The sequence below is a fragment of the Myotis lucifugus genome, unplaced genomic scaffold (assembly GCF_000147115.1).
Source record: "Myotis lucifugus unplaced genomic scaffold, Myoluc2.0 scaffold_13, whole genome shotgun sequence".
Lineage (NCBI taxonomy): Eukaryota > Metazoa > Chordata > Mammalia > Chiroptera > Vespertilionidae > Myotis > Myotis lucifugus.
Window position 1 is genome coordinate 763,654 of NW_005871061.1, and position 21,117 is coordinate 784,770.

The following is a 21,117-nucleotide window of genomic DNA, read 5'->3' on the forward strand; positions in this document are numbered from 1 at the left end:
CCAACATGGTATCCACTAGCCACCTGCGGCTTTTGAACACTTGGCATATATCTAGCCTGAATTGAGATGTGTAGCAAGCAGAAAATATACACAGGGTTTCTATAGGGGGACTGCTCTGTGCCAATGGCCTAGCAACCTCACACTATCCTCATAGGTCACATAGGCAAGGCTCAAATGCAGGCTGCTCTGGGCCTTGGCGAATGCCCTGTAATTCTATAGGTACATGGGAAGATAGGCAGTCTCACAAGGAGCTCCTACAAGATCATTCTCACTCACCTCCTTATCTTGAGGGAGGCTGCCATGAGGCAGTTTCTCATCTGTCTCCTTCATTCTGGTGAGGCATGGCATTTTATGCCTGCCCCCCAGCACCAAAGGGGACATCTGCAGGCCATAAAACTGCTTAGCTGCAGTTTGGAATTGGCTACTCAGCAGCAAGGTACCCCAGCATCCATGGTTCATGTCAAAAGGCTCCTTTTGTTTCATTGTTGTCCTGTGGGACAAGGGGTGCAGGGACCTAGTACCATTGCTGTTCTTGCTTTTGCTGTCTCTCTAAGTAATAAATTGTCTGCATCTATGTGGGTTTCTTGTTTCTTTATAAGCCTGTTTCACAATTTCTAAGACGTCTCGTTTAAAAAAGGAATCTAAAATATCATTAAGAATCATTTTATACTGATTACATATTGAAATAATAATATTTTAGATATACTGTGTTAAATAAAATATATTAGCAAAATTTGCTTCACCTGTTTATTTTTACCTTTTAATATGGCTGCTAGAAAGTATTAAATTGCGTATGTGGCTCACATTATATTTCTATTGGACAGTGCTGTTATAGATTGATGAAAAAAGAAAAACTGTGGTAGCAAAGAGGGACTAGCAGAGTTTTATTTTGCCAGAAAATGGCATTTATAAGAAACTATCACCACCAATTATTTACAAGGACATTATACATATAATCTAGAGAATAGACCTTTAAATTGAATAAATGTAACTTTATGGCCACTTACTGCATTGTTCTTTTCTTTAAAACAAATTTTATTGATTTTTTTACAGAGAGGAAGGGAGAGGGATAGAGAGTTAGAAACATCGATGAGAGAGAAACATCGATCAGCCGCCTCCTGCACACTCCCCACTGGGGATAATGCCCTTGACCGGAATCGAAGCTGGGACCCTTGAGTCCTCAGGCCGATGCTCTATCCACTGAGCCAAACCAGTTAGGGCTCTTTTTTTGAAAAAGTATATTTTATTGATTTTTTACAGAGAGGAATGGAGAGGGATAGAGAGTTAGAAACATCGATGAGAGAGAAACATCGATCAGCTGCCTCCTTCACACTCCCTACTGGGGATGTGCCTGCAACCAAGGTACATGCCCTTGACCGGAATCGAACCTGGGACCCTTGAGTCCGCAGGCCAACGCTCTATCCACTGAGCCAAACCGGTTAGGGTGCATTGTTCTTTTTTGTATTTTGTTTCAGGCTGGTAAAAAAAAAATTCCTCAGATTAATGAGAATGGTATTGAAGAACCATTGCCATAAGAGCTCATTTGGTGAGGGTATAACTAGCTAATGTGTGTAGGGCATTAAGAAGCAACCACTTCAGGTAACTGTGGTGGATGTACTTAGTGGGGGTGTCTTTTTGGTCCAGTAGGTATTGGACTCATCTGGTAACCTATGTTTTGCAGTGCTGCTGTGGCTTCTTGGCCCACCTTCTCTTCCCACACACAAATAAGAGAAGGGTGTAGAATATCAGAGTCAAAGAGTATATATAACCAGAGGAACCAAAGTAAACAAATACAAATTTATTCTTTTCAAAGAAGACTTCAAGGGAAAGGAGAAAAGCACCACAGTGAGTGGCAATCAAAGTTAACTAATTTGTTCCCAGCCCTGCCTCTTTGTCTCAAACATTTCCAGACTTATGTGTCACCCTTGTCATCTCCCCCGAATCTCTTCCCCAACTCCCATCCTCGTGACCAGTTCTTGCAGCCAGCAAGCAGCATAGCAGGCTCCAGTCCAGCCTCAATACTGCCCTGGGGACAACAAGGACATTCAGCAGGTCCCTCCGCCAAATGCAGCAGTTGTGGGAGGAGATGGAGGCTGGGAGCTGAGCCCTGGCCTTGAGCCTTTCCCTCTCCCACAGCCATGGGTGTTAAAAGAATAAGAAGGAACTGAAATATTCCTTTGTTCCTAGGGCCAGATTTGGCAGGGAGTCCCAGAGATAGAGGTGCCCTGCTGAGCAACTAAGTCTCCACAGCTCTAGGGCAAGGCCTCTAGTTTTCTCTTCCAGGACTGTTTATCTTAAGGCAGCTACTTCCTTGGTTATTTGTCACCTATGTCAAAGAAACTTTGATGAAATTCTTGGCCCGAAATGGTTTCAGAGGCCATAAGTCTACCATTGAGAATGTGTATTGAAGGAACACCCTCTAGCCTGAACACACCATCTCAGACAGTATGAGTATTCCTTAAAATGAATCTGGAGGCAAACCATCTCCCAGAATTGGCCTTTGCCTGTCCTCAGGATTTCTTATTACTGTAACCTAACAGCCCAGTTCCTGGAACAGATAAACTCAAACAGGTTTCTCCGCAATAAAATATTTCCAAACTTTGGGCCTTGAAGGAAATGGGTACTTGAAAGCCTTGATTTCAGCCTTTCCATTCTGGAGGGAAGGGCACATGTCTTCCTGGGTAAGGCCCTCCCTAAGGTTCCATACAACAAACAGCCACATGTCCTCCAGCCAGTCAGCCTTCCCTAACAATTTTCCAGTCAACATGACCCCACTATGCTCTCACTACAAGCAGAGGTACCCTCAAAATGGCTTTTGGCCTATATCAGATTCCGTTGAGAATAAATGGCCTATCAATCCTAACTGTTTATTGATACTATTTGACAACAACCTCAGCAAACACGTTTCTTATCACAGATGCTAACTCTTCAAGTCAGACGTTTTCCTAGGCTGTCTACCCAGCAACTCCCTTCACCACACTTTCAGTTGAGGGCCATAAACTATGCAACATCACACACGATACCTCCAGGAAACACATACGTGACAGATGCCTAATGACATACACCACATCTCAGTAAATGTCACCTTAATTTGGATTCACAGTGCCCAAGGATCCATTTACCTCACTACAGGAAAACTGCCTGCACATGAGGTAGTGACCGTCACTGGAGCTTTGAGAGATAAACAGGCATACCTTGGAGATATTTTGGGTTCAGTTCTAGACTACCACAATAAAGTGAGTCTCACAATAAAGTGAGTTGTAATCTTTTTTCTGATAGAGGGTCTTGCGTTCAATTTGTAAAAACAATGCAACATCTGTGAAGCTCAACAAAACAAAGTGCAATAAAAGGAGGTATGCCTGTACTTACCTCGGACATTAAGGTAAAAACAGGACCACAAAGTGTCAGTAACCCTGTTAGTGAGAATTCAACACTTCACCGGTTGCTTCAGTCCACCTAACAGCACAAATCCTACATAACAAAATCTACATCTTCTCTACTATGCCTGGCCCACTGCAGTTGCCACAGGCCCTCAGCAGCCCTGGATCTCTTGAGTGGAGTGAGGGTTACAGAAAGGATTTTCCAGGATTTCCCTGGTAAAAGATTGTTTTATAACATCTGACCTCCTAAGGCTTAGGCAGCCATAAACCTCAAAGACCCGAGCTTTCGGTTTTATAGCAAATTTCTTCTATCCCATTCCTGCCCACAATCTAGGCCACTACAAATATAGCTTCCCCCCACTCATGGACAGATGCCTAGGCTCTGTGTTTAATGCCCACCTACCACCTGCTCATCATATATCCGGATACCTAAGTCCTTCTGCCCAGAGACCTCTTGAGCAATAAGGTAGATGTTGTGATGAGGTCTGACACCGTGGGCCTCTGGCTTAATGCCCTGTGGTGATTCTAGAAAGAGGCAATCCTAGGCTTTTAGATCCAAGCTGCTGACTTCCCTCCTATGCAGCAGATAAATCTAGCTTCCCAGAAGCTGTATCCACTGGCACACTGCTTGATTATAACACAGCACCCCAAGCATCTCATACCCTCCTGACCTCAGTGGCAACCACAGCTTTCTTCATGGACCTGAGCCAGACTTAAGAACTGGAAGGGGCTAGATAATGTATTCTGTGTCTTAGCCTTTTACAAAGGCTACTAAAAGCCTATTTGTTACTTCTTTTCTGCATGGGGTAGGTAAAGCTTAGATTTGCTCTATTTTGGTACCTGAAGCATCATTCAGAGGAGCCCTGGAAAATTCATCCAAGGCCCAGGTCTCAAGAGAACAAGATTTGCAGTGAGTAAAGAGAAGAGAGTGACTCTTCCTGTTAGATTCCTCTATGGCCACAGGCTTCTGTTGCTTTGGTATTAAAGACAGCTCACCCCAAACATGAATAGAGAGACATCCTAGGGGAGCAGCCAGGATATATCTATCTGTTTAACCAGAGGGTTGGGCTAACAAAAAGCAAGGCAGAACATTAATACTTCAAGAGGTATTAGAATTTAATGTGTGAGTGAGGCCAGAGGAGTACTGATATACAGTAGATATGTAGGATAGATATGTATGTATATAAATTTAGGCAAATGAAGTCAATTTTAGGGCTCTAGGTTATAAAGCTCCTTTTGAAAGAAAGCTGCCTCAGTGGGCTCTGACTCTGTTCAAAGTTCCCAAGGTCACTTCCCCCTCCCCCGCTATCTACCCTGAATAGTTTCTGGATAAAGGGATCATGGTATACATTGCCTAGTAAGAGTTAGTTCAGTTTGAGATTTGGGTTCACCTTCTGGAGAGAATAGTTTTATGCAAAAGAAGGCCAGGCTGTTGCCTGTATGGAAAATGGTCAGTGGCTCCTAGGAACAGGCCACTATTCAGGGTGGCCCATTGCATCTGCCTTAGGATTAGCTGGGGACAATCACCCGCCTTATCCAATTCAGTTTAAAAGAAGAAATGTTGTTGGGCAGTCACACTTTTCCAGGCTAGTTGGTGGCTTCCTCTTCTCACCCGAGGAGAGCAAGACCCCCTTGCTGAGTAAGTTGCTTCCCCTCCCCCAGGGTTGTGAGAGTAGATTCAGAAGAGCCAAGGGTGGCTTCACCTGGATTTTCAAAGCAACTCAGCTGGTCTCTCATGATGCTGAGGCCTTCAGGAAAGAGGAGGATGGGGGGTGGGGGTGGAATCTGAGCCCATAAATATTTCTTTAATGCAGTGATTCCCAAAGTGGGCGCTACCGCCCCCTGGTAGGCGCTGCAGCGATCCATGGGGGGGGGGGGCGGTGATGGCCACAGGTGCATTTGGGGGCGATGAGTAACTGCTATTAAAATTTTTAAAAAAATTAATTTCCAGGGGCTGAGTAATATTTTTTCTGGAAAGGGGGCGGTAGGCCAAATAAGTTTGGGAACCACTGCTTTAATGTTTCCAAATGTAAGGTGGAAATAGGACCTAGAATGAACTGTTCTCTTCCCCATGAGAAAGGTCTGCCAGTAGAGGTCTGAGGCAGAGGAACTGAAGATATTTGAGGAGGAAACAACATCTAGGTAGCATCAGGATGGCTAGAGGTATGCCCTCAAGCTGAAGTAATATGACACATGCTGCCCCCAGATTTTTTTCAGGGGCACTTTGATGGAGAGGGGTTGTCTCAGGGATACCCTTTTACCTTTCTGAGTTGGGACAGGAAATAGGGCTAACTCCTGTGGATTCATAATGTTGGAACCCTGGGGTCATTAGGCTTCTCTATCTCCATAATTCCATGGAGAAGAAAAGGAAACAGCAAGCATTGTTTAGCTCTGCAAGGCAGCTTCCTTGCTCCCCATCTGAGTGGCCTCCAAGTGCTATTTGCCTGATCTGCAATAGAAATGTACTTAAGGGACCAGTCTCAAACTTGAAGATTAAAGGGCACATTTTTGGAGTCATAGGAATTATTCCTTTCCTGCCCCTGGCCCCCACACACCCACCTCACATACCACCAGATCTCTGCTGCTGCCTAGAGCCAAAATAACTCTGGCTGAGAAATGTGGGGCCAGTGGGGACTGGAAAGGTTGGGTGAAGGCTGAGGAAAGGCTTTGACAGAACTAGGAGAGGAGTATGCACTATAGGATGGGGATATGGCTCCATCAAGAGGCCAGCAGTGTGTTGGCAGTCACATCAGAGCTTCGCACACTGGGGAAGGCATGGCGAAGCTTCTCCATAATGTCCTCCAAGCACAGGCTGACATTTTGGCTCTTTGACCCCACATCATCTGTGTTGGAAAAGAGAAATTTGGAAAGGAAACTAGAGATTCCCTAATGACGCAAAGGGGCTGCAGTAGGACACCACAAGCTGAAGGGCAAACCCACAGCATTTGTGTCTTCCCAGGTGGTGCTACATGGATGGTGCTTAATATACATATGCAGAATTTAAAAAATGAATGAATTAGTCAATAAGCTAGTCATCCGTGACGCTAGGCTCAAAGCCACGAGGAGAAACCAGAACCAGCCCTAGCAGAACTTTAAGTAGGAGATCTAGGGCAGGACAAAGCATGGAGGAAGGGGCTGGGGGAACTCACCTGCAGCCTCAGTGTCTGGAGTAGTCTGTCCCTTCTCCTGGGGGTGACTGCCTTCTGACTGCTGTGGAGAGGAAGCTAGGGACGAGCCTGCAGAGCCATTGCCATTTGATTCATTGGGTGGCTAGGAAGAGGTAATGCATGACTTAAGTGGCTTTGCCTTCCTGACCTTACTTTGACAGATTCCTGAACTTAGAAGGGGCCTTAGAGACCTCATGCATGTCCATCCCTTTGCCCTTGGACTTCAAGAAACTTTGGTAGTGCCCCAAACAGTGGTCTACCCTTTGTGGAAATTTCTTAGAATATTCACTTACCAATTACCCTCTTCCTTCAATAAGATGTATCAAAGTCCCCCAGTTCTTATAAGAATGGCATTGCACCTAAGGGTGTTATTATGTCAGCTATAATTATGCTGTTCAGAAACCAATTCTCTCTAGAAATGTGGAGTTGCACACCTGGTCCTCAATTCATAACATATCATATATTAGAGACCTCCAAGCATCTAGAGGACATCCCTTGGAGGATCTGGGGAAGAGGCAGGGTGTGGTATCAACTGGTATGTATAATGACAATAGGTAACATTTATCAAGTTTTTACTATATTCCTGGCATTGTACTAAATTCTTTAAATGCATTATCTCATTTTATGGTCACCACAATTCCATGAAGTTGGTATATTATTATCCCTATCTGACAGATGAGGGTACCAGGGATTAGTGAAGCTAAGTAACTTTTCTAACACCCCACAGTCACTAATTGGCAGAGCCACATTCAAACACAGGGCATTCTGATTCTAGAGCTACACTATATAATATATACTATCTCTCAAAGAAGAAAAGGATAAACAGTAAAAAGAGCTCCCTTCACAGAAAAAAATCTTGCTCTTGCCAAGCATGTTCAAACATGATTCTTTCCAGCAGACATAAGAGAAAAATCAGTTTTGGATGATTCTTTGAACTTTGTTCTTTCAATACTGTGTTCAAATAGGTTATAGGGAAGTGAGCTCTCAGAAGTCCTCTCTCTACCCCAGACCCCACAGTGGCTTGAGAGTAACACACAAGGATGGAGTAAAAGCTAGATGGAAGAGAATTGGCCAAGTAATGCAACATAACAGGCCTTCCCTTCCCTTCCCTTCCCTTCCCTTCCCTTCCCTTCCCTTCCCTTCCCTTCCCCAATTTCCAGTCCAGTTCTCTTCAGAAGGCCATCTAACAGCCATGGCCAAGGAGTTCTTTCTTTCCTCCCTGTTGTCACATATCTACTCCACTGCTCCCCATCTCTACCCCCTGAAGGGGTCACACTGGCCCTTCCCCTGGCTTCAGCCTCACCTGCAGGAGCAGTTCCCTTAAGCGCTGCAGCTGGGACTCTAGCTGCTTGTTGTGGTCTTCAAGGATCTGCATGCGTGTCTCCAGGCGGCTCTTGTGCTGCCGAAGGATCCGTGCCTCAGCCAGAAGCTCCTCATTGCGGTGGTCCTGTGCCACCTCAGCAGAGCCCTCAGCCAGGGTGGGTGCCTCAGCAGCCTCCTCATGCTGCCACTTCAGGCGCCTCAGCTCTCCCTGGAGAATCCTGCCACGAACAAAGAAGCCAATATCTATGGCCCTAATGAGTTCTTGACTATCCCGGTCCCAAATGATCCCTCATATCTGGGTGTGAGCAATACTTTGGCTCTCCCATCCCCACCACCACCCCAGCTGTGTTCTTGCTTGAATGGCTATATCCACTTCCTTTCCAGCACATATGCCATTTATTCTGCCATCCTTGGGCCTCAGAGCAGAGAGAGCTATTATTTCATATAACAAATCTCAGGGCTTTAATGTGCTGCTTAGGTGATTGATTCTAACCTTAAAATAAGGCAGAAATACAGTCTGCAAAAAATGAGGCATTATAGCCACTGACTCACCTTCTGCGTTTTTAGATATTTAGAAGACATAACATAAACAAAATATCACCCATCTTCCCTCTTTTGTCAACTACCCTCCTCTTTGGCCTACTTTGAACACCCATGTTGAGTCATCAAGAACACAGATTCCAAAGAGATCATCTGCTTTAGGGACATTACTTTTTTTTTTTTTGGCAACAGAATAATTCTCTCCCCATTGTTTCCCAGGGCCTACTAACAGCTGCTCTTATGCAGTGCTTCTCAAACTATCCATAGTGAAGACTTATGGGGTGATAACTTTGTAAGTTACATGAATATCTAATCACTACGTCATACACCTGAAACTACTATAATATTTTGTCAACTGTAATTGAAAAAAAATTAAACAAAAAATAACTATCCATAATGAAACACCAGGGGGATTTTTCAATCCACTGTGGACCAATATGTGGTCTGAATGTGCATGGCTAGTACACAGCTCCCACCACACATGACTTGCCACACAAGTTCAACAATAAAGTGATCTATACCCTATTCAATGAAGATAAATCCACTAAGTATGTGCTGAGATGTCATGGCAATGTCAATAAGCATTTCTAAAAATTTACTCTCTATTTCTATATTTATCTTGTTTTGAACCAGTAACAAACACCTTGCAGACTGGCCCTGTTCTAAGGACTTGCTACTACAAGTACCGTCTGTGGACCAGTGACATGGGCACACCTGGGAGCTGGTTAGAAACAGAGGAACTAAGGCCCCTACCCAAACCTGTAAATCAAAATCTGCACCTTACCGAGCTCTCTAAATGACTTGTATGCTCACTATTGTTTGAGAAGCACTGTTCTATGGATTCTACTGCATGCCCCCAAAGTGGCTTGGACCATCCTCTGGCCCCTGCTGCCATAAATACTTTATGGAGTTAATGCCATTCCTGTCATCTTCTTCACCTTCACTCTTTCAGTCCTCAAATGTGCTATGCAGTGTCACTTTCCTCTTCTTTTATTACTTTAACTTAGTGCTAGGTATCTCTTTCCACTCCAACCCTGAAAATTCCCTGAGGGCAGAGACATGTATACTCTCTGGGTTTGTATTCTTTCTGCTTGCATCTAGTGGGTACTTGAAAATATTTGGGTTGAGTTAAAGGGGTTAACCAGTTAACTGCCACGCATCCGAAGATGCTTTTATCTCGTTTGCGTCTATAGATGCTTATGGTGTACAAAGGGTTAAAATAATTACTAGACTAGCTTGCACTTATTGAATACTTACTCTAAGCTAGGCACTGGCTAACACATTATATGCCTGATCATTTGATCTTCCCAAGTGCCCCTAGGAGGGAGGTACTATTACCAATAGTCCCATTTTACAGATGAGGAACTGGAAGGTCACAGAATATAACTTGTTTGAGGTCATATAGGTAGGATGTAGAAGTGCCAGGACTTGCAAGCTGCCTGACTCTAGAATCCACATGGATCTGTGTCATAGCCACACCCACCGGTTCTCATCCTCTAAGTGGGCCAGGACCTTCTCTAGCTCCCCTTTGTTTTCTGTGGCCATGCTGCATGGAACCTGCTGTCCGAAGCCGGGCTCCCGGTCTGTAATGGGGCTGGAGTGCCGCAACAGGTACTGATCCTCGTCTCTGCATGGGTGTGGGGAGAGGAAAGGAGATGGCTGGGCACTGAGACAGCTCAGGGCATGAGTTCTCAGCTCCCAGTTCAGGCCTCTGGAAATGCATGCTGAAGGATTCCATTCTAAGTCCCGTAGAAAAGGAAAAGACTATGTATTTAGGTTTACGAGGAATGGAAGTATTCAAAGGTGGCAGAGGTCATGGTTGGTATATACTAGGACAGAGTGTTTCCAGTATGCTGGGGCTTGTGGATTCTTAAAGCACTATGGGAAATGATTCTCTGTTTGTGCTATTCTTCTACCCCACCTTCCCTTCACTTCCCCATCCCCAGAAGGATCACTGGCTGCCTTAGTCCCGGTCAGGGCCAGATTGATCCATGTAGTTAGCAGCTCCTAGGCCCTCTGAGCAGGCCAGATACCTCCCTAGAGATGCAGGGCCTGTTCTTGGGGCTATAGCGCCAGGGAGTATCTCTGGCCACACTTCAGTCACGTCCCTGGTGCCTCCCAGGGTTGCTGTGGCACTATCTGGGCCTTTGGCATCCTGAGCATAAGGTAATGGCTCATTTCTGCCAAGTTAGATGAAAACAGTCTTCTTTCTCAAAGCTGGGATAAAAGGATGGGATCATGCAACAGAAAGGGATCTGGGCAGATGGCAGGGAGGTAGTTCATCATTCATCCCCCCCGCTCAGTTAATAGAGGGCAGACTGCTTCTCTTTCTAAACTCTGTGCTCAGAAAGCAGTCTTCCTTCTTTAGGGTATCAAATACCCTAACCACCATCCCCCCTCCCCTGGAGGATATACCCTTCCCAAGTAAATGGTGGCAGAAGGATCTTAAAGAGAGCTAGCTATTCCTGGAAAAGGAGCAGCTGTGAAAACTCACATGCTGTCATCTGGGGACAGGCTGTCATTAAAGAAGGAGCAATTTTGATTTTCCATCTCAGCAAGCCTGGGAAAAAAGAGGAGGAACAGAAGGGAAAACAGGATGTGGGGCCTGCTTTCATCTCAAGGATTCTAATCCCACAATAGAATATTAATTTTGGGGGCTGTCCCAACCACACCTAAGTGTTGGGACGCGCTGGTTGCCACATACCCCACTGTGCACACAAACCCCGGCCCTGACTCCTTTCTCTTTGCTCCAACCGAAAACCCCTTCCCCATGAGATTCCTTATAATCCCTGTCCCCCAAACCTGGTGGTACCTGCTGGCGAAATGCTCAATGCGGGAGTGTGTGTCAGCATGTGGCAATCTCGGGGAAGAAGCCGGCCTAGAAGAAAGCAGCAAAGACTCAGAGGACCAAAGACTGGGCATCTGGGCAACCTGTTTCTTCACCCCCTCCCCTAGTTAGTGAGATGGGAAAGAGATGATGGGAACAGGATACAGAGACTGGATTTACAGGGTCTAGTTCTTAGGCAGGATTCCTAGTCAGGCACAAGTTGAAATGCTCTGTCACTAGTTGGGTTTGCCCTGGAGCACTCCCCTAGCCCACATGGCACTCTGCCCCTTCTTAAACCCAGGCTCAGTGAGGCTGTCCACAGTTCCCACCAGCCACTGGTACTCACGTGTCACTGTACTCGGCCTCCAGCACTGATTGCACAGGCAGATAACCTCGCTGAGGGTGTTTGCTGAAATAATGCTTTGAGCGGAATTTGTTCTTTAAGGTTGTGGCAAAGTCTCTCATATTCTCACTGGATGTGGTCTGAGGGGACAGAGGGGAAAAGGACTTACCTTAAAGGCTTTGGGACATGATGGGGTAGGTGTGGCTGCTCCCCTAGAGCAGGGAACGTGACTGGTCCTCCACTCTTGTTCATGCCTACCACACCCCACTCCTAGAAAAATGTCTAGAAAAACACATGCCAAACTGTAAACACTGGTTGTTTCTGAGAATTTGGACCATAGGGGTGGGGACCAGGCTGAGGAGAGAGAAGGACTTTCATTTTATACTTTAAACACATCTATATAATTTGAATCTTTTACAATGAACATATATTCATTAATTTTTAAAGTATCGTTTGCAAAAATTCTAGGGACATAGATGAACAGGAGGTAGAGGATTACCAGTATACCATCTTGAGCCAGTTTTCCATGCATAACTTTTACAATATTTACTTTAAAATGATAACAAAGGAAAAATAAAGGTCAATGTCCCTGATCCCACTGAGTCGCACATGTTTCTGTGCCAACAAAATTTGGAGAAGAGATGATAGCTTGGAGAGATGGATTATGGGAAAACAGGTTGAAAAATGGGAGGTTTGGTGGGAGAGAGCAGTGGGGGAATATAAGCAGCCCTGACATATGCTTGGGGCTTTGGGAGCATCTATGAAATGGAATGAAATAAACGAGTTGAGGGAGCGGAATCAGCTCAAGCAGCTAAGTCTGGAGCTGTGGATCCTGAGCACAGTGGAGGAGAAATTGTGTGACTGGAGTCCAAGGATGTTGACCAATCTGGACTCAGGTGGCTATGAAGAGCACAGTTCCCAATGAAAACCAAGTGGAATTGGAGACCCAGGTAAAGAACATACCCCCTCCCCCCCCAAGAGACTAAGTAATTAATTTGAGGACAAACTTTGGTATTCACTAGAGAGATGGAAGCAATGACAAAGTAGCAGGTGAAGACCAGGTGACAGGAGCAATATAGGGAACTAGGCAGGAAAAACTAAAGTGAGCAACAGAAGCCTGTTGCCTGGAACTGTCTTACACTATTTTTCCTGAAACTTCTCTCTGCAGGAAAACAGTGAGTGCCTTTTAAATGGCTGAGAGTGTCCTGGGCTCCTATACCCAGCTGTGGCCCTGGTGATGGAGAAGCTCTGCTGGAAGAACATAGAGGCCTGAATCCCCCAAACTGGTGAATCATCAGGACTGTTGGGAGAATGTTCCCCAGAGGAGAGCAGAATACAGTTAGTCAGTGCTTGGCCAAGTAGATCAAGGGCCCAGAATCTGAGAGCTGTCTCCCCCTCCCGCTTGGCCCAGAGGCTCCATACCGGGGTGTAATACTCCATGATGGGGTAGTGCAGCTTGTTGCCTTTGCTGGCCTTGCCTGTCAAGAAGCAGGTCTGGCAGATGTCCACGTTAAATTGTTTCAGACTCCGGTACCTTGGGGGAGATGAGAGGTTGTAGGGCAGAGTATCCAGTGGACTATAGTGACCTCCCCATTCCCCTAACATCCAAATATACACACACATCAGAAGGGGGGTAGAGCATGGAGCCATAATATGCTCAACCTCCTATACATAGCAGTGGAGTCCTTACTAAATGACTAGCCTTATTGTAGAGAACATAAGTCTCCATAAAACTACATGCTCAGACCCCTAGGAAGTGTGGGAAGTATCACTGTCTCACCATCCTTTTTAAAGGGAAGGGAGGTGCAGGTATAAATTGCTCACAATAGCAAATAGCTTTCTAAAGAAGGATCACCCAAAAAAAGTCCAGTCTCACCACCTACATTGGAGAAGTCACTCTTCCCATATGAAGGCCGCTTATTCTACCAGCCCTGGGTAAGTTAGCTAAAAGTTATTCCCAAAAGTTTTTTTTTAATAATAAACCCTATTTTTACCCAATGTAGACTAGCCCTTCAGATCCAGTTCCAAAGCCTGGCTGAGCTGCCCAGACCTAGTAGTATATAGAATGGTGAAATGCCTAGGCTTTGAGAAGTCAGAGGAGCCAACATCTGGTCCTGGATCTATACTAACCAGCTGTGTGAACTTGGGCAAGTCACATTCTACCTCTTCGCCTCATTTGCTTATAAAAAGACTGGGTGGTTGTAAAGGGGGTGTGTGTCAGTGCTTTGAAAAGTCAAAAAACTGAGTGTTGTATGATGAAAGACATTTTCAGGATCGTGGCTATTTTTGTGGAAGGGGAATGGGAATGTAATCAGGAGAACTTAAAATGTATTGCAATAATGTTTTATTTCTTACGCTTGGTGGTGGGTAAGCACTGTGGGATGCTGGAGCTGGTTCACAACAGCTCACACGAGCCAACTGTTACAATTTCAGGGATTTTCTAAGCTGGTTGTTAAATACAGCCATTATTAAAAAAATAAATTCTATAAACTCACAATTAAGTAAATGACATTAAAAACTGAAGTAATAAATACTCAAAACTCATGAGGTTGTTTATGTCTATTGGATTTGCATGGTGGAAATACTATAAATAGTGTGCAACTGTGCATCTCTCCCCAACCTCCTGTGGGTAGCTAGACATCGGCCACAGTGGGAGTATTTACATCATGGAAATTAGCAAATGCTAAAAATTAGGTTCCTTTCTTGCTTTCTGTAGAGTCAGTTGTGAGCCATTTGCCAGCATACCATTTGGTACATAGATGTTCTTATGTCAGGATGCTGGGGCTTCTGAGTTCTACTTAATGCTCCCTGGGAAACCACAAGCAAATTACTTCCCTTTCTGTGCTGTCCCCTCACCCACCCCCTTTGGCTTCTCTATACATTTTTGTAGGTCTGGAATATTTCACAATACAACTAAAACAAAAGAAAATATTTCCGATTTTTTAAAATGTTAAACGTTGTGCAATAGAATTACAGTACATACCAATGTATACTAGATTAGCTGTAATTATATAATTATGCAATACATTTTTAATATATGATTTATTTGCAACATGGCCTATTTACAATTATTATCATTCCATCAGGTACTGTTTTCCCTACCTGAAGCCCTTGATGGGGCACTGCCTACAGATAGAGCACTTGGTCTGATGCTTCACTTGCTCAGCAATGGTGACTCGATGCAGAACAGCCAGCCATACCATGGATTGGGGCTCTAAGTTGACCCATTCCAAGAACTGTGAAGCTTCAATGACTGGCTTCCCAGTGCTCTAGAGAAACAAGAAGTCCAATGGCAATGACTGAGGCCCAAAGTGTCCCTAGAATGGCAGCCCTCAGAGGAGCAGGATAACTAGCAAAGCCTGGGTTGGCCTAGTCTCCAGAGGTGATTACCTCTGTCGTGTTCTAGTAGAGCTGACACCCTCTCTGGCAGGACTCTGACCCTAAAAGCCCAGAGAACCCTCTGCCTTGTTGTTCCATCCCAACAAACTCCCTTATATCTGAGTAGTTCAGATCAAAAGCTTAGCTCTTAGTCCTCCCTCCCTTCTTTCTACCCTCCCTCTCTTAAGCCCTCCCTTCCACCCTCCCAAGTTCCATACTCACAAAACGGAAGCAGCTACGGACACTGGGCTCCACATTGCTGCCCCCAAAGGCTGCCACTTCCCCCAGCTGACGGGGCACCTGAATGGCCTCATGAAGCAGGACACCAAGGTGGCGTTGATCACACTGGCTGCCTGAGTTGGCTACTTGGCTGAAGAGGTCTGCTGGCCCCACCATAAGTCATGGCCAACCCCGATGCAGGAATGGCCAGAGAATGAGCAAGGAGAGAGCAGAAAAAGAAGACAGGGAAAGAGCACATAGACTTAGCTAATGACTTTTGAAACTGGAATACCTAGAGGCCCATCCCTGACCTCCTAGAAGCTCAAGAGTTCTAAAAATAGCATTCTCTGAGTTCAGAGAGTAAAAGTGAGACAGGCAAAAGAGAGAGTACATCAGAAAGAGAGGGTATAGAGATGAAGACAGAGAGCAAGCTGTGAGAGCAGTGCCAGACACAGATATAATACTATTGGGAAAACAGATTCTCAAGAAGCAAGATTAGGGTGTATGGGCTCAGTTGTGCCTGAACATGAGTTACAGCTAGTCTTCCCTAGCTTATGTAGTCTGATATTCCAGTACAGTGGGGCCTTGATTTACGAGTTTAATTCGTTCTGAGACCGAGCTCGTTAAGGAGCTCATTAACTCAAATTACTCTATCAACTCAATGCAAAAAATCAGCCGAAAGACAGCTGGTATCTCAAAAAACTCGTTAGTCGGGACACTCGTAAGTCAAGGCCCCACTGTATTCTCTCAATTATCCACACAATTGGGAAGAAACACTGGCATGGATCATCTAAAAAGAGGAGCTAATTCAAAGCATTTGATCATCTAAGAATTATCTCTGATTGTGGAATAGACTGTGGTACTTATATTTGAATACGAACTATATCTGCCCTTGTGGGAACTCTCCTATTCTACCACCCCTTTAGAAAACCTTCTCCAAAGATTATTGTCTGTCTGCTTCATACCTCACCTAAGGCTTAGAAAACACACAAACATGGAAGACAAGGGCCTGGATTTTCATAATGGATCCATTACTGACTAGCTTGCACAACCTTAGGTAGGTCATGAAACTATACTGAAGTTTTCTTACTTGTAAAATGAAGATAAATAATCATTGTTCACCAAACTCAAAGTAATGTTGGGAGAAATAAGTAATATAGCTATGGACATGCTCTGAAAGGTTTCCTTCCTTGTAAAGTTTTCCCAGACTGCTGTCATTTCTCCTCTGTGACATGATATAGCACATATCCTTTACCATTCTGATTAGTCTAATTAACACTGTAAAATTGCTTTCTGTGTACTTTTGTCTCCTCCTCTGGACTGTAAACCACTTGAAGCAGGGACCATGTTTAATTGAACCTAGCACTCACCACATTTAGTACAGTGGTTAATACACCATAAGCACTTGACAACTAAGGATGCGGCTGTAGAAAAGTACAAAAATGTTGTACAAAAGATGAAAGATGGAGGAGAAGACAAAGGTACTATACACCAGAGAGGTTAAAAAATACAGAATTACATACTGTGCACTGCCCAATAACGGGGATTATTGCACCCTGCCCATGTAATCCACATAGGAAGTCTTCAGTAGAATGTGTGACATGGCTTGAGCTCCAGACTAGAGAGGGCTAAGCCTTATAGGCTATAGGGAAATATAACTATAAAGTCCGGGCTCTGGGTACCCCAGGATGCTAACTCAGATCCTGGTAATTACATCAGATTAGAAGAAACCAGACCCACTAGAGTGATACTGGCAGTAAAAATAGGCCTTAGGCCCATCTTGGTCTTTGGCTATTGTAGGTTCTTTGCAACAGCCTGGCCCAGAAAGTATCACAAGGTAGCCTGAGTAGTCCTATGCTAAGTAATAAGACCTACCTTCTGCTTGTCTTATACCATCTCTCCTCCCACCACACCTCTCCCTCCACCCTATTCCACTTCTAGAATTTGGAGTTGTACTCACACTCCAGTTTTTCCTTCACTTCTGTGCCACACAGGCATGCAATGCCAGTCTTAAAGGACAATGCCCGCATCTTTCCACTGCGACCACTAGGTTTAAAAGAAGAGACTGAGAACATGAATATATGTAAAGGGTTAACATCTTGGCAGTCATTTCCCTCACAGAGTTGACTTCAGTAGGGCTCTGTGCCAACCATGTCCCAAGCTGAGTTGGGTCCAAGTCCACCATGGGAGCAACCCCTTCCCACCAGGTCCACTCCAGATGTCCCATTGAATTTCATCCTGGAGACTGCCAGGGTTTTCAGTGCTTACCTATCAAAAACATTGAGGAGCCAATTGAGGCTCATGTCCACACAGAGTGGCACGTTGACCAGGATGCCTCTTTCCTCCTCCAGCCGTTCATATAAGGCAGTCAGGCAGTGAATGACCTCCACCACATCCATCACATGCTCACTGGCCTGAAGATCATGCTCATTAAAGATCTCCAAAGCTGTGGTTAAAGTGACCAGGTCCACTGAAAAAGAAAGGAGAGGGGGAGAAAATATAGCCAAAAGAAGAACCTCAGGGGCTAGATAAGGAGATAAGGCTACCAGCTTCACCAAATTTAACTCAATTTCCAGACAAACCATTTGTGAGTATGACACAGCTTGCTCTTTACCAAGACACTCATTAGAAGGAAGGGGAAAGCAGCAAAAAAAACCCCTAAATTAACCCAAAATGTTTCTATACCCATATGTTCTTTGACATCAGTTTCAAGATGGTATGATATGAATAAACTCATATTTACAAATCCATTTTGTATTTTGTTGGATAAATCCATTTTAAATTTATCTGTCTTTATACATATTTTATCTGTAAATAGGTTTGTCCATAGAATTTGTCCTGAGAACCTAGTCACCAGTTATGAAGGCTCAAGTGTGCTTGGGTAAGGGTAACATACCTCAGGGGAACTTTATAATTACCCCCAATGTTGGAAGCAGCCTAGCCAGATGTGCCAGGAAGATTGAATTAAAAGTGTTTCTGAGAAAGGCCAGAAAGCACATTATATCTGCAACCATGTTGTCCCCTAACCACTGGCATCTGCTTCAACAGATCTGCTACTACATTCAATCACCCCAAAATGACAAAAGAATACAAGCCCCACACTGGCCAGTGTGGCTCAGTTGGTTGAGGATCATCCCATGCACTGAGAGGTCGCAGGTTTGAATCCTGGTCAGGGCACATACCGAGTTGCTGGCTCAATCCCCAGTAGGGGGTGTGAAGGAGGAAGCTCATCAATTATTCTCTCTAGTACAGCGGTTCTCAACTTGTGGGTCACAACCCCTTTGGCGGTCGAACGACCCTTTCACAGGGGTCGCCTAAGACCATCCTGCATATCAGATATTTACATTATGATTCATAACAGTAGCAACATTACAGTTATGAAGTAGCAACGAAAATAATTTTATGGTTGGGTCACAATATGAGGAACTGTATTTAAAGGGCCAGAAGGTTGAGAACCACTGTTCTAGTCAGTCTCTCTCTCTCTCTCTCTCTCTCTCTCTCTCTCTCTCCCCTCTCCTCTCTCTCTCTCTCTCTCTCTCTCTCTCTCTCTCTCTCCCCCCTCTCCTCTCCCCCTCTCTTTCCCTCTCTCTTTCTCTCTCTCTAAGACCAATAAAGCATATTTTTTAAAAAGAATACAAGCCCTCAGTAGTTCCAAACCATCATCTGGGATACTTCCTGCCATAAAACAATTGTTTGATTATCCATGTTGGACAGGGAAGAAGGGACAAGGAAGAGGATAGCTGTGGGTTAAATTGGAAACAAGTCTGGGACTTTGGGAGAATAGAAGGGCCCTGGAAGAGCAGGTGTCAACAGCCAGGTAATCCCAGCCTTTGGAGAGTTCCCACCAAGTCAATCAACAACCCTGCCCAAGGTAGGATGAAAGTGGGAAACAGACCACAGATGAAGAAGGAAAGAAGCAGAGGGGGAAGGCCATAAAGGAGTGTGATGGGAGACTTACAGCGTAGTGCCTTTTGAACTCTGCGTAGTTTCATGGCAGTGCGGTAAGCTGAGAACTTAATGTTGTTCAGATCAGCTGCAGAGAATGAAAAGAGATCTACTCAGATCAGGGAAATGCAAATTAAACCACAACAAGATACCATTACACACCCACCAGATTGGCAAAAGATAAAAGTCTGACAATAACAAGCGTTATCAAAGATGTAGATGAATAACTGCTGGTAGAAGTGTAAACTGAATACAGTGTGGTATTAGCCAGTAAAATTGAACGTTCAGGTCTCCTACAACCCAGCCAGTTATATATCCAGATCAGTGATTTTCAAGTGTTTTTTGCCCAAGACACACAGTAAGAATTCATTTTACATCATGATCCAATATATATACATTCATGTGAGTATGTATAAATAACTGAACCAAACATTTCAGGAAATAATACCTTACTAGATTTTACAAAGTAAAAACATAAAATTAATATCAAATAAGACTCTTATTAAAGATTTGTAGCACTTTCTTTCATATTTCCTAGTTTGTTTCAATTTTTAAAATGCTTGTCATAACACTGAAACAATATTAAACCTGTAGTCTGAAAAACACACATATGTGTACCAGAAGACATTCACAAGAGCTCTTCAGCAGCACTGTTCTTATTAACTCCAAACTGGAAACAAGCCAAATGTCTATCAACAATAGACTAGATAAAGAAACTGTGGTGTATACAATGGGACACTCTAGCAGTTAAATAAATGAACTAAATTCACGTACATCAACCTGAATAAAATTTGCAGCCTAATGGTGAGTCTCTGTTAGTAGCCAAAGATAAGGCACATGAGAGTCACATTCATTACACCTGGGAATTGCCTTTCAAAACAGATCTGGTTTACGTCTACAAGCATAATTTTTTAATGTGATAATAAAGTGGTCCTGGGTGAATGTAGAGCCTCCAGTTGAGGGAGGTGCAGAGGGGAAATGAAAGGAGGCTGCTGGAGAAAGGACAAGGCACTCACTTCCATCCCCACCTGCTTGTTGAACGGGATTCCCTTCTGTTCTTATAGAACAAAGGCAGCTGAATATCCACCCTATACAGGATCCCTGAATTCTTACCCAGGGTTTGGTATAACTCGGTCATCTTGGGATGGTCCCAGCATGTGGTCTGAGCCTGGTGGCTACAAACAAAAGCATCAATAGCACCAGGGGCCACACCACCCCTCACCCGCCTCACACATGCACACACCACTCAGCGATAGGTTGGATGCAAGGAGCTGCAGGATCCAGGGTTGAACCCTGAAGATCCCAAAGCACAAGGGATCACCTTTACCCAGGTAGAATCTTGAGCTCTTGAGATGAGCAGGAGGAAAAACTGGACTGGATAAAGGAATTCAAACAGATAAGGAGTGACAAGGACAGGTAGAGAAAAAGACAGGCGAGGGAGGGGGTGGGCAGGTAACTGAGCCGCTTCTGATTCAGACGGTCACTCACTTGATATAGTAGGGAACTCTATTGGGTGAAATTGCTCTTTCCCAGGGAACCTGGACAGAGGCTGGTAAGGAAGAAGAGAAAGAGAAAGAAGCTGGTCACCAATGCTCTTCAGGCCCATAGAGACGCCCCTGCTCTGTCATCCCAAGGAGAGGTCAAGCCCCAAAGGGAATGCTTGACTCTCATTGCCAGATTTTAACAGGCCCTCAGGGTGGGGCAACTAATAAACACACTTCTCTCCTTGATCTTAGGGCAATGAAAGGAGAAGGTTGTCACTGATATCCTCATATGCCAAAGACATGGCAAGGGCATGAACTGGAATACTTGACTTTGGTTACCCTAAAAATCTTCTCCCCGACCAGACTGGCATTTCTATCCATTCAGCTACAGGCAGCTGGCATGCTCCTATGGATATGAAGTGGAATCTACATTCCTCCTGGGGCTCAAACCCCTTCCCCAAGAAGGTCAAGTTACTCAGTCCTGTGGAACAATAGGGAATGGTACTGTCCA

General features: G+C 44.6%; 1 protein-coding gene across 2 annotated transcripts in view; it reads right to left on the bottom strand.

Moving 5' to 3' along the window:
• Positions 1–5,398: 5,398 nt before the first annotated feature.
• Positions 5,399–21,117, bottom strand: part of DRP2 (dystrophin related protein 2) — a 42,404-nt gene continuing 26,685 nt past the window's right edge. For both annotated transcript variants that reach the window (XM_023750440.1, XM_023750439.1), the window contains exons 8-22: positions 20,611–20,671; positions 20,236–20,297; positions 19,136–19,210; positions 17,446–17,647; positions 17,138–17,223; positions 15,181–15,338; positions 14,683–14,849; positions 13,003–13,114; positions 11,584–11,720; positions 11,223–11,288; positions 10,905–10,970; positions 9,894–10,037; positions 7,851–8,088; positions 6,530–6,650; positions 5,399–6,223 (exon numbers count right to left, since the gene is read on the bottom strand). In XM_023750440.1, the coding sequence (XP_023606208.1) occupies positions 6,099–6,223; positions 6,530–6,650; positions 7,851–8,088; positions 9,894–10,037; positions 10,905–10,970; positions 11,223–11,288; positions 11,584–11,720; positions 13,003–13,114; positions 14,683–14,849; positions 15,181–15,338; positions 17,138–17,223; positions 17,446–17,647; positions 19,136–19,210; positions 20,236–20,297; positions 20,611–20,671 (1,820 nt within the window). In that variant the 3' untranslated portion in view covers positions 5,399–6,098. The remainder of the gene's footprint in view (positions 6,224–6,529; positions 6,651–7,850; positions 8,089–9,893; positions 10,038–10,904; positions 10,971–11,222; positions 11,289–11,583; positions 11,721–13,002; positions 13,115–14,682; positions 14,850–15,180; positions 15,339–17,137; positions 17,224–17,445; positions 17,648–19,135; positions 19,211–20,235; positions 20,298–20,610; positions 20,672–21,117) is intronic.